Source organism: Dermacentor albipictus, unplaced genomic scaffold (genome assembly GCF_038994185.2).
Source record: "Dermacentor albipictus isolate Rhodes 1998 colony unplaced genomic scaffold, USDA_Dalb.pri_finalv2 scaffold_14, whole genome shotgun sequence".
Taxonomy (NCBI): Eukaryota; Metazoa; Arthropoda; class Arachnida; order Ixodida; family Ixodidae; genus Dermacentor; species Dermacentor albipictus.
The window spans coordinates 1-13,068 of record NW_027225568.1 but is presented as its reverse complement, the minus strand read 5'-3'; the positions used below and the strand labels follow the sequence as shown (position 1 = coordinate 13,068).

At 42.1% G+C, this 13,068-nt stretch overlaps 1 protein-coding gene across 1 annotated transcript in view; it reads left to right on the top strand.

Annotated features, from left to right (window-relative positions):
• LOC135914745 (PR domain zinc finger protein 12-like) overlaps positions 1-12,545 on the top strand; it is a gene marked incomplete at its 3' end in the record, with an annotated part of 198,328 nt that extends 185,783 nt beyond the window's left edge. The window contains exon 7 of the mRNA XM_070528771.1: positions 12,292-12,545. Coding sequence (XP_070384872.1) covers positions 12,292-12,545 — 254 coding nt within the window. The remainder of the gene's footprint in view (positions 1-12,291) is intronic.
• Between the last annotated feature and the right edge of the window lie 523 nt (positions 12,546-13,068).

Below are 13,068 nucleotides of genomic sequence, written 5' to 3'. Positions count from 1 at the left end.
CTGTATCCTAAATTACCAACTTGCCATCAGCACAGCAAATTAGTTTCAAGTAGCCTGTGCTTGCAACTGTGCGCTATAATAGCCTACCACTTGGAATGACTGTGCATATGATCTTAAGTGCCTAACGCCTCCACGCTCAAATGCTTCTAAGCTTCTCAACTGTAAAAGCTGCCTTAACTGCCAGAAGTTTTTGGCAGCTCCGCCAGACAAATTGAGGTGCATTTGCGCGTTAGTTGTGCTACTTGGCTGTCATTGCAATGAATAGTTGTCTGTGAAGCACACTCCAAATCTAGTGGCATGGAGGACATGTTTAAGTAGCCGGAAAGTGTTATTATAATGCAGAAATTGTGGAGAAGGTATGCTCAAGTGCAGTTACTGCTCAGCTCGTGGAACAGCACTTATACCAAATTTCAGCGATAAAAATGGCCCTCCAGGTTCTGTAACGCAAAACAAACTGTTTTTGCCAATATTAACAGACAACGTTGAATTAAAGTTACTCCTGTCTTGAAAAAGGTCCATGTAATGCCAGGCAGGAGGCTTTCAGCAGAGGGAACATTAGTTGTGTGGCATTTTGCTTTGGTTGTTTCAAGCAAACCAACATCACTGTCAATACTATGTTTAGCGAGCGCTTATTCATTCTAAGCACCTATCCTATTTATTAGCATGCACTTTATCACCTTCTATTCTAAGATATGGGGAAAAACATTTACATGGCTTTTCCCCCACTTGGTTAAATAAATTGAGGAGCACCGAATAAGCCCTTGGCGACTACTGTATAATGCTTTTTACAGACCATGGGGCATGCTCCCAACTCCATCTCGGAAATTGTTGGAAGCGTTTCCTGCTTTCTTATTCAAAGTGAGCAGCTGCCTGTTTACAGGTTTATTTTAAACCATTTCTAAGTAGCCTATGGACTTAAATTTGTGAAAAAGATGAATTGCATTTCCAGTTGCTCTTGTTCTAACCGTTGAGCATCATATTTTGGGGGGAACAATGCCTCCCCGATTTGGGGGTTATATATTTTTTAGAGCTGTCCGTGTACTCGAAACTTTCTAATAACGAATTAAATAGTATTCTAGTGTATTCGGTCTTCGACTTAAGTGGTCACTATCCATAACTGCAAATATTTTTCTAATTCTTTTCGAATAATCTAAAACACTAATGAAACATAAAATTGGAGCAAATATACGGTAAATATGCACCTGCACGGGCATAGTACAGACATAAAACGTGAGACCTAGTGTAGTAGAGCAGGCTATGTCACTTAAGTACCTATATTTTGGAGGCTGTGCAGCAGTCATTCACGCTTACTGAAAGGTCTTGTGCATGCAAAGAAACTACCTGTTTGCTGCTCCATTTGTGCTTTTAATAAACAGCTCTTCATAACGTAGTATGCAATGACACAAATTTGCTAACCTATGAATCTAGGACGTGAACATCATTTTATATTAATTGTGATATCAGCTGTTCGTTATTCAGAAGCTATCCAATATTCAAGTTGCTTCTGGCATTATTCAATTCATTCTCAAAAATCACTATTCGCACATCCCTAATATTTTTATTGCAGATTTAAATTCTTTGGAGTTACTTTTCGATAAAAAGACGGGTAAATTAATTTTTTAAATGACAATAAAGTGAGAAAGCCTTTTTGGTGTTTGCAGTTTTACACCTGGTTTATTCTTCTATGCAGGATAAAGTAGCGTAATTTTTTCAATGTATTGAAACTTACAAAAACTTGTTTTGTAATAAACTAGGTGAAGTGGTAATACTCCCAAACTACTGCAAAGACAGCCACCAGCGAGCCACGAGAAAGATTAGTTTTGGAGACACCCAAGGGGCGATAGCATATTATAAGAATTTTTTCTAGAAATCCCAGAAGGTTGCAGCACCTCCAGTGTGACCCTAGGTAATGCTTTGTTCTGAGAAGGTGCATTTTTCAAATGTTCCTCGCAGCCACAGATGTACTGCAGGGAACCTCAAAGGGTTAAAGAAATCAGTCCACTGGTGTACGGGTCTTAGCAGATTGAGCATTTCTTCGTATCTGTCACGTTCTTCATGTGACCGGTAACCAGTTTGGTGCACAACTACAGAGAATCCTCATTATAACAGTCCTTGAGGCAGAAAACACACTTCGCTATAAGCAGTATTTTCTTTAAAGTAGAGAGTCTTGAGAATGGCATTGTAAGGCGAGAAGTGCACTTCTGTTGCATGTGAACTTGTAAAACATAACTTCGAATGAAGCGACACTCAATTCTAGTGACATGACAGTGTTGTATTTGGAACATGGAAAAGTGCAATGAAGTGCTGCAGTTTTTAATTATGAAAGTTACAAGAAATAATTTTGCAAGTTATCCCCATTCCGCGTTTAGGTTTCTTTGTGAGCAACTTGAATCTGTTTTTCACCATTTTGTTTCTAAACAAGCAAAGTTCACATCCTTGACAACGAGGATATTCATAAAGTTATTTTGCCACAGTGTGTTGTTCCTCTTTGCCCTTTTCTGCATTTGACACTGAGTGGAGTCCTTTGGACAAAATTATGTGGTCATGGCCTGAAGATGTTGCCATGAAAAGTTGGAATAAGGCATAAGAAATCCATCAGTCAATTTCATTATAACGAGAGCATACTGTATGCCACAGACTTGCATGCGGAGCTTGGTTTTTAAAACTCGTTCTGGCGTTTTGTTGTTTTTGCAGGCTTCATGTGGCGTAATGTTTTTCGTACCAACATTCCCTATGTAAAGAACACCCTGGCCTCGCTTCTCGCATGGGACGTAAAGCCTCCGAAGAGCCCAAGTTGGACAGCTCAAACCAAAACACAAGTGTTGTGCTTTTGTTACTCTCGACATATTTATGTTCATTTATGCTATGTTAGTCTCCTGAAAAGCCCAATTCAAATTTCTCAAATAAGAATACAAATGTTGTGCCTTTATAAGCCTTGACATAATTATGTTAATTTTATTTATTTTAATTATGGTGGTCTCCTCAAAAGCCCACGTTGGATGGCTCCAACCAGCATACAAGTGTTGTGCTTTGCGAATTTTCACTACATCTTGATGATCATTTTTGATGTAGTTCCATCGAAGATAGTGTTTGTTTACTATTTAATTTTCTAAGTATCGTCGGTCATTTCATGCCAAACGACCCAGTTTTGTCAAAAACGTCTAATATGGCACACCATTTCAAGTTTGCTTGATATGCAAAAGTAGGTACAATGAGAAAATTTTTGAAAAATTTGGTTTCATAGACACATCTGGGTCATTCCTTGTCACAACAAACAGCGTTTTTTTACCGTCACAGATATAGTTGAAAATATTTCCATATGTTTGTTGGAGTCCCAACTCTTCCTCCCCATTTATTTTTCTTTGCTTGCGAAAGGGTCATCAGGTTTCACCTGATGGTCCCCGTGTGGGTGTAGCCAGGTAACGTCGAGTTTGCTTGCGTCTATTGTGGACCAAGTAAAGTTGTTTCACTCACTCACTTGGCAAAAATGTTCCACTATTGTGGAAAAAGAAATTGATCCTGCCCAGCTAAGTTAGAAGGCACTGTCAACGTTTTTTTTTTCAAGGGGAAACTCTATGATACGGATGCTCTGATGGTGTTCATGTCAAGACAGTGAAGTGGTGTGACTGCTACAATAGTCAATTCTTCAACTACAGTCTACGCTCGTTACAATAGACTTTCGGATATAACGGACCATATTTCAACCTTACTTTTTTCTACCTATTTAATTAATCCGGACGAAATTAGTGGCAATCTTTTTTTGAAAGTCGGGCGCATACTTTTGCCATGTCGGCACGGCCGGACAACTGACTTGCGAGGGTCAGCCGACGATCCCGGCTAAATATCGCGTGCGTGAGGGAGGAAGACACGATGAGGCACGGGGGGCGGAGTGGGAAAGAGAGGGGGTTCTACTCCGGTGGCTGCTGCTTACGGCGCGCCGCCGAATCTTGATAGTGTTCTGCGATGTGAACAAAGTGCACCCTCTTCCAGTAGCTTTGTACACGCTGTGCTTTCCGCTTCATTCGCGTTGAAGCGAGAGACACCAGGAAGGTCAATTCGTTCGCTGCGGCTGCCACGCCTATCTTCCTTAATTTGTTATCGCAATCGATGCTTCACCTTTCGGGGAAACTGGGGAAACTGCGACCTATTTTGGTTAATTCGGATTTCACGGGACCGAAAGAAATTTACAAATTAACCCATTGTCATATTATCGAGGGTATCAAGAAAACAATAAACAAATGCTTACTATGTCAGCCTCTTTATACGACACGCTTGTTACAGGAATGAATGAGCCAATCATGTTCCTATTTTGCGCAAAATCAGTGCGGAAGCTGCAATTCTCTTCATCTCGTCGCTGATTAGCGCTCGCAGTGGCAAAGGCCTCGCGACTGCCTTCATAGCACGGCCACGGCGCACGTCTTCATCTGAGACAGGCTTTTTACTATTGCGCGCACATTCCAATTATTTTTTTCGCCAGTGAGCTGGTCGCTGTCCATTACGATGTAGCCGGTGGTCTTCATCTTAGAAAGTTTGTTAAAACTAAACTACTGCTTGCCACAACCGCTGCGGTCGAAGACGAAACCATAGCCGTTGTTGTCACGACCTTGCGGTGCTGAAGGCACGCGGCTGACGCACGCACTGAGTCAAAACGAAACTACCGTTTGCTTCAATTGCAGACAAACCCGCGGTCGCTATCAACGCGATCATGTATGGCAACTACGCAGTCATGAAGGCAAGCAGCCAATGCGGTGCTGTGCGTGGATAAACGCAAGAATAAAGGCTTTGTAGGAACGAAGCATTCTGGCGTTGCTGTCATTCATGTGCGATTTCCTCTGTTGACTATGGCGGTGCGGACTAGTGATGCGCTAACGCCATCTCTGCTCTTGTGCTTCGCACATTGTGGCGCTCCAGCACTCGCCAAGCTCCCAGAGTTGTCCGAACTAACCGATCTGCAGCCAAATAAGTCCGAATTAACGAGTTTCATTGCATTAGATAATGCATACTCTTGCCAGGACCAAAGGACGAGTGCAAATTATTCCATTTTCTGCGAGGGTCGAACTGATAAGGTTTTTACAGCATAAATATATGAAGCCTTGTCGTCTAGCAAGGAGAGATTGTTAATCAAATTAGCCAGCAAAGCGAGCCAGCAAACTGTGACTGCCTTTCTTTATCAATACCAAGGCAAGCGACGTCAAGTGACGCAACCTCGACTCGTATTTTTTTTAGCATGAACACGAAAAGTGGACGCCAACAACGTCTAACCTCATTAGGCTTAGCACAACGCATATGACTTTTATAGCCGAACATGTTCAGGCAGTCAAAAGCGGTAACACGCAACACCACAAGAATTTCTTGATGCTAGTGTAGGCTTTCAGTTGTAATTATGAAGGTGCTTTTTACTTGCATCGTCATATGACAAACTTCCGCCTCCAGGGAGCAGGGCACAGAGTGTCGTGCTTCCTGTATGTCACACTGCATTGCATGCCGCAATGCACGTTGATGTGTAGCATTGAATTGCAGTGCGAAATATTTTTTTAAATACTTTTGCATGATTCATGTCAACACTATTTTTGGAATTACTGGCTACGTAAGAGCAAATATTATTTTTGTAAATTGCATCAACTGTATCTTTTAACACTGCAGGATTCACGAATTTAACACATATTGATATGTTATGTGTAATGGCTGTATAGTTTACCCGGCCTAAACCAAACACAACCCGCGTTGCATCAGAGCATGCGTCTCTTGGCATTAAAACGCAGACCACAAAACCGTTTCTCTGTCATCTGTGTCACTGACGAAGCCAGATTTGTTGTCTAAATTCCTGGCCGGCATGCTTGTGCGCATGTCTGAGAAAAGGTGGTTCTGACACAAAAATTCAAAAAAGAATCTTTTCAATTTAAAAATGCAGTTGAAATTCGATTTATCGAAGTGATGACCACACTCGAATTATTTTGTTAAATCGGGAAGTTCGTAAAATTGAGAAAAATTTTTCGAGCCTTCGAAATCTAAAATTGTGACATAGTGACGCGCGAGACCTACTGCGGCATTGTACTTACCGCTAATCCAGCCATCTATCGCATAAACCATAAAATAACAAAAGCAACCAACGCCGCCCCTAGCGAGGCGGTGTTGAGTCCGCTGTTCTGTACACAGGTGCGCCTTGCATCATCATCAAAATAAAGCTAGGGCCGTGACCATGGCACCTACATATTTTAACATGGTAGCTTTAGAGTGCACGCTCGAAGAAAAACCTTTTTGTGTCAGAATTAGAAAAAAGCGACCGCTTTTTTTACTCATTTATTTCAGGAAAAACCTTGTTACATTGAGTTTGGATAAGTTAGTTTTGTTATATTTGGTTCATGACAACATTTAACCCTGTAGGTACCTGCTGGGAAATGGAAATTTCTTCGTTAGATAGGAAACTTTGTAAAATCGGGTTTTATTAGATTGACGTTTAACTGTAATACCTATTTTAACTTCACCATGCATAGCAGACATGTAGAGCTATCTAATCATGTATCGCGTATATTTTTTACGCCAACCAACAAAGCTGCCTTTTTGACGTTGAACAAGAAGCTTCTTGAAAAAGCCTATGACTTTACAGTTTCTTTACAATTTCTTTTCAGGCGATCAGCTGAACTTTCAAAGCTTCAAATATTTTTCTGCTGTACTACGTCAACTGGCCTACCATTCTATGTTTAACTTCTGTCTTGTTAATTTTTCTGCGTTACGAGAACAAATTACACTGAACTTTTACTCGTTTTTTGATGGTGCCAAAAGCACTCGAAATATTCACATATTTGAAAAATTGGCTATTTTGGCGGTCACATCACTTCGCTGTCCTTCCATGCACACAATTTGAAGGTCTCAGTCTGTACAATGTGCAATTGAAAAAAAATAATGATTGACGTCTTCTAGCTCAGCTGGGAAGGAAAACTAAACTGTGACCAAAACGCTACGAAATTTTCGGCAAAAATAAATAAAAGTGGAGGAGTTCTGAACTCCAATAAACACGGCATTTTTTTCAGCTATATGCGTGGTGTTCAAGGAACACTGGTAGAGTTGGCATGAAATGACCAACCTGCAAGAGCATCTGTCCCATTGACAGAGTGGTTTTGTTCAATAACAACTGTATTTCACATAAGTTCACAAAAGTGGTTCATTTTGCTATCAAAAATACATGAGTAGGGATTAAGAGATGTAAGTTGACTTAAATTTAAAGTGCAACAAAAATTTTCTGGTAATGGCAATGATATGCCTTTCATGTATGCATAAAACCAGCTATTTTGTTAATTCTTTCATTCTTGGCCCGGAATTTGTTTATGTCCCATACTGTGTAAGTTCCTTATTTTTTCCTCTGTTACATTTGCACTTGTAGCAGATTCATTGATTCAGTTGCACTTGAAGCGCATCTTTTATTTCATGATGTCTGTACTGTCTTTTTACTAGTACATGTAATTTTTCTTTTGTTTGCACTGCTAATCATGTCATAGTGATGCATCCCCATCCTGCAAAAATCCCGTAACGGAATTGCAGCATTTGTAAATAAATAAATAAAAAATAATTTTTTTGGCACTAAAGATTGAAATCGAACTTACCTGAGGAATAATTTTTTGATGCCTTTCAGCAGGTCATTAATAGCTATGGTTTTTCATACAAAAATTTGTAGTAGTCAAAATGAATAAGTCCCTTCACATAGAATGACTTGCTCAGGAACCTAGTTATGATGGCAGAAAACACAACTGGGTCATGCGACAAGTAATGAAGCAGTATAAACTGCTCCCATGGCATCACTTATTGCAAGTGCCTTGTTTCAAAAGTAGATCACGTTTAGTGAAATTGGCAAGCACCATACAACTAATAAATGAGGATTATACAGAGTGATATTTTTTTCAGTTTTACATAATTTTTCAAGTTACCTGTGCCAGATAGCATAATTCTTTTGAGCTGGATTATCGAGAGGTGGACATTACTAGCACAAGAAATGGAAACACGTATTCAACTGATTGTCACAAAATTTCTAATTCACTTCATTACTATATGGCACATCTTGCAATTTACAAATTGTAGCCGGTGAGTTTCCAAGACGTATCCACTTGAACTTAATTTGCAAGATGACACCAGTTTTTAGATTTTTGCTGAAATATGGGACAAATACATGGATTTTCTAGTCACTTTTGTGCTTCAATGTATAAAAGGGCGTTTTGTTGAAAAAGTAAGTGGAACAACGGTGCATTTTTACTGGCAGTTTGATGGTGTGTATCGTCGCTGGTATCATTCTGGAACTTTATGTGCAATGACTGCATGGTTTATACAGCCTACACCAAGTACGAGTTGCGTTGCATCAGAGCGCGCGTCTCTTGGCAATAAAACGCAGACCACAACACTGCTTCTGTCATCTGTGTCGCTCACGAAGCCAGCTTCTGGAAATTCGTCCTAAGTGCATGCACCTTGTAAAGTCACTGGCTACAATTCTCAAATTGCAGTAGGCGCCACAAAGTATTTAATTAGAGGTTTAATTAACTGAACTGTTGATTAACTGAATAAGTGTTTTTATTTCTCATGCAAGTAATGTCTGGCACTCTGTATAATCCAGTTCGATCTAGAATTACGTTAGCTGCAGCAGCCAGCCTTTAAAAATTCCATAAAACTTAAAGGTGACTACCCCACATATCAGTGTCTGCCGTGGGCTTATGGGAACTGTTCCATGGTTATAGTACCACTGGCTACCTTATAAAGAACGGAAGTGCCTTTTTTGAGTGTTCGTGTTTACTGTCATGTCAGGCTTGTGCATTTATTTATTTATATTTATTTCTTTTGGGAAATGTGTTTTACTTGAGGGCAACAGAGGCCTACATCTGTCAATATTGAATTTTGTTGTGGTGTCAAGCTGCGGGCAATTTGTATTTTCCAATACATTTTTAAGAAGTTTCTGATGTTCTCAAGCTACATATGGTTGTGCATTTACACAGATATTTGGTCACAAGTATAGAGTTCACGTAGAAAACTTGTTTTTCTCTGCGTTAGTTCTGCACTTGATTTCGTCGAAGACCGTTGACTTTGCTGTGTTAAGCCAATTGAAAAACTGGCACAACGTTTCTGCTAGCAGCTTTACAATATGGGTTACTGCAGGCTATCAAAGAGCATGCTTTTGACCCCAGGCCTGCAATGCAGAAGCGTATGTATTTAAGTTTGCTCCGGTCCTCAAGACTATATCAACGTGACATCACAGATAATGCTATGTGACACAACATAACTCATAAGTATTTTAAGAAAAGTGCAGTTTTCAACACGGCTAAACGCACATTGGGGGCATAATCGGCTTTCAACATCCTTTCAGTATTGTTATCCAGAGTCCACCACTACAGCGTGCCTCATAATCTGATTGTGGCTTTGGCACGTAAAACTCCATCATTTTAATCTTTTCAATGTTTACATTCCATACAGCTGCAACAATATTTCAATGACTTTCAATTTTGAGACTTGTAGCGGCGCGACTATCACCTCCAAGACAGGCGAAGAAGAGGGCTTGTGTGCAGGTAGCGCGAGAACACGCTACACTCTAAAAAAGTCTGCACCCTTTTGGGTGTATATCTGCCACACAACAATAATCGTCATTTGCCTTGCTTGCGTTTCCTTTCTTGAAAACGCCGCGCTCGTTACTTTCCTGTCGGCGATGCTATGTCATGCTGATAACGCGCATGCCGGGCTCGCGACATTAAAGAAGGCAAATATGGACTAGACAACGTTGACTGTGTGGCAAGGTACGACTGAAAGGGTGTAATCTTTTCTTTGATGGCAGCACGCTTGACCCGAGCGGCCATGGCGTTGGCCGCTCCCGAGATTCTGCTGCATCGTGGCTGGCTGGCCTAAATAAACCGTGGCCACGGCGTCTACCTCTTTGCGCTGCCTCACACAAATTGATGACACCGGACGTGGTGAGCCCGGCCGTGCCAGCATCAACCCACAAACTCAACACATCTGCAACAATGCTTCGATGGGTTTCAGTATCGACACACAACACATTTAAGCAACGCTCCAATGGGCTTTCAGTATTTAAATACATGGTTTCAGCAATACGGCAATGGTCGTTCAAATTGAGATGTCTCAATGGTGTTTCGACAAAATATCGAGGGCCAGTTATCAGCACTTGTGAACTTTCTGAATGACGTTTGAACAATAGTGTAATGTGCTTTCAATGCCATTTGTTGACGTTGACTAGTGACCTTTCAACAATTTTTAAGGGGTATTCTCGGTTCTCGTTCAGTTTTTTTTTTCGGATTGAACTGAGTGCGGAGGCTGTGCGCTGTCATATATCGTGCTAAATATGTAACACATGTTGTTATTGTACAAATGAGAGTGCATAGCTTTGTTAATCCATGATTTCATTAGGTGCTGCAAATATATTTCACTATAGGGAGAACCAATTAACGTGTTTTACTCGCATAACAGCGCAAAAGACCTGCACATGTAAGGTGCTCATTGATGAAAGTCATTTTTGCGTGTATCTTTCGTCCTTGCAAACGCTTTGTTTATAAATGAAGTGCAGGTTCCATGATGATGTTTGCGTTTGAGAGCCAGTGGAACTAGTTTGTAACTAAGGCATAGGACAACTTTCAGTACATGTGTTAGGCTGCTGAGCACGAGGTCGCGGGATCGAATCCCGGCCACGGCGGCCGCATTTCGATGGGGGCGAAATGCGAAAACACCCGTGTACTTAGATTGAGGTGCACGTTTTAAAACCCCAGGTAGTCTAAATTTCCGGAGTCCCCCACTACGGCGTGCCTCATAACCAGAAAGTGGTTTTGGCACGTGAAACTCCATAATTTAACTTTCAGTACATGCAGAGATGACAGCGTCATAATGAAACGACGAGAATAGTTGGGATGCCTCGCATTGATCGCGCACTTTATGTTAGGTCATCGCGGTGCTAACGAGAATAAATTATGAAACTGCGCAAGCTCAACACATGACAGCCGATTGGGTTCATGTAAGTACACAGGCACGCTCTTCGAGCAGCGCAAACACATCCGAGTTGTTGAATCGGCCGTTACACAGTGCTGCACACATGCAACCACATCGCCTTTCACGTGTACCGGTCAAACCTTACTTCATCGCAGCCCTTTCATACCGGGCAAGTGTGTTTAGATAACTAAATCAAGAATTTGACCAATACAGTAGAAATAACGTGCGAAGTGGCTTGATCTGTGCAAGCCGCAGCATTGTTTTTGCCTGCAGGTACATTAGTTGTGGACCGACAACATAACACTCAAATAAAGATGTGGTAGGTATAAGAACATCATGTACATTACGTATACATTATTGGTAAGACAAAAGCCCCTGATTTTTGTGCTTGTACTCAACACTAAAAGGAATTTGACCGCGAAACTAGCCTTAAAAGCCTTATAACTGGAAGCAGGTAGCCAACCCGATGCGTTGAAACACGTGCGCGGTTACTGGGCAGAAAAAGCACAAAAATAGTCACTTCTGCCAGTTTCATAGTATTTCGTCATTGCTCCTAGCGCAGCACACAATAAACAAGCCTGATACAGTTTTTATGTCTCACCTCGCATAATTCGATGGGCGACACCGCACACCTCGGAGCGAACGAGCAATCTGCGAGGGCAAGCGACGAGGCAAAGCGCGAGCGGCGAGGAAACAAAGAGAACTAGAGGCCGGGCAAGGAGGAACGATGCTACCGTTAGTTTTATTCAGGGGGCTTGTGCATCTGCGGCAGAGGTGGTGTTGGCGGTGCAGGTGAAAGAAAATAAAAGAACCAGAAATCTAGCCTTTGCGCATCGGTGGCTGCACGGTAATGAGCAAGTAAATTCTTGAGGGTAGATTGGATTCGAATTGCGCTACAGACGTATGCGCATGCTGCCTCAGAATGCATGATGGGTTCAAGGCGTCCATTATATTCGCTAGTAGTAAGAAACTCTGCTAAAAAATGCTCGGTATAATTTATGTGCCCGCGTGTGTGTGCTCTATGCCATTTCTTTCTGTGTGTTTTATTGTTGTCTTCTATGCCGTAAGACACGGCTTCTTCAACATAACAAAGAAAAAGTAAAGGTGCCTTCCTCGAAAACTCGTATCACTTGTTGACCTGCATGGTCTTAAGCGATATTTCCGCCTTGATGTGGTGCGGTGTCATGGTTCATTCTGGATGCGCGCAGTCTGTACATTGGCTCTGACTAACTGAAAATGATAGAACCAAAGCAGCTCATACAAAATAGGACACTACGTCCCTGTCCAAATGTGCTTAGCATGTGATGTTTTCATTTCTGACAGACGGCAGCAGTGGCCCTCGCTCGTGTGTCAACGGAAGCGGTAGCAGCATCTACGGCTCCTCTACCGCGCCCAGTGGCGGCTCAGGCCGGCTGAAGTGTGTGGTGTGCAGACGGGGCTTCAACTCGCGAAGCAACCTGCGTTCGCACATGCGCACACACACGCTGGAGAAGCCCTTCGCCTGCAAGTTCTGCGGCCGCTCGTTCAGCCAGTCCTCGACGCTTAGGAACCATCTGCGGCTGCACACCGGTGAGCATGCGCGTTGTGACCCACTTAATCAATTGTTGAAACACACAATAGCTAAACGCAGAGAAGTAAAATCGTGCTCGGCTGGTTACCCTATGCACTTCAGAAAGGAGAATGACGGGTAGCAAAAGCGATTCTAAAGGACGAGGCAATCAGTAAGAACGTATTCAGAGGAGGCTTGTTGACTAACAGACACAGGTGGTCACACTCATCAGTCGCCTTCAGAAATCACTTTTGTAGCGTCGTGTATGAAAGAGCGCTTAGAACACGGTACCTTAAACTTCTGCTCCAAGTTCGGTTGGTCATGTGGCTGAAACTATAGCTAGGACAGCACATGCTCGAGCGCTCAAAGATGGGTTGTGGGGCACAAAAGGTGCTATTACTTCATCATCAAGAATTGCTTGCTGCACTGTTGGCGATTCCGACAAGCAATGAATAAGATCTCGTAAATAACACAATAAAATTGTTTGGCGACGGAAGAGCCCAGGTGGCAGGCGAAGTCCCAAGTAAGGGCCATGTAAATACAGGCGAGAG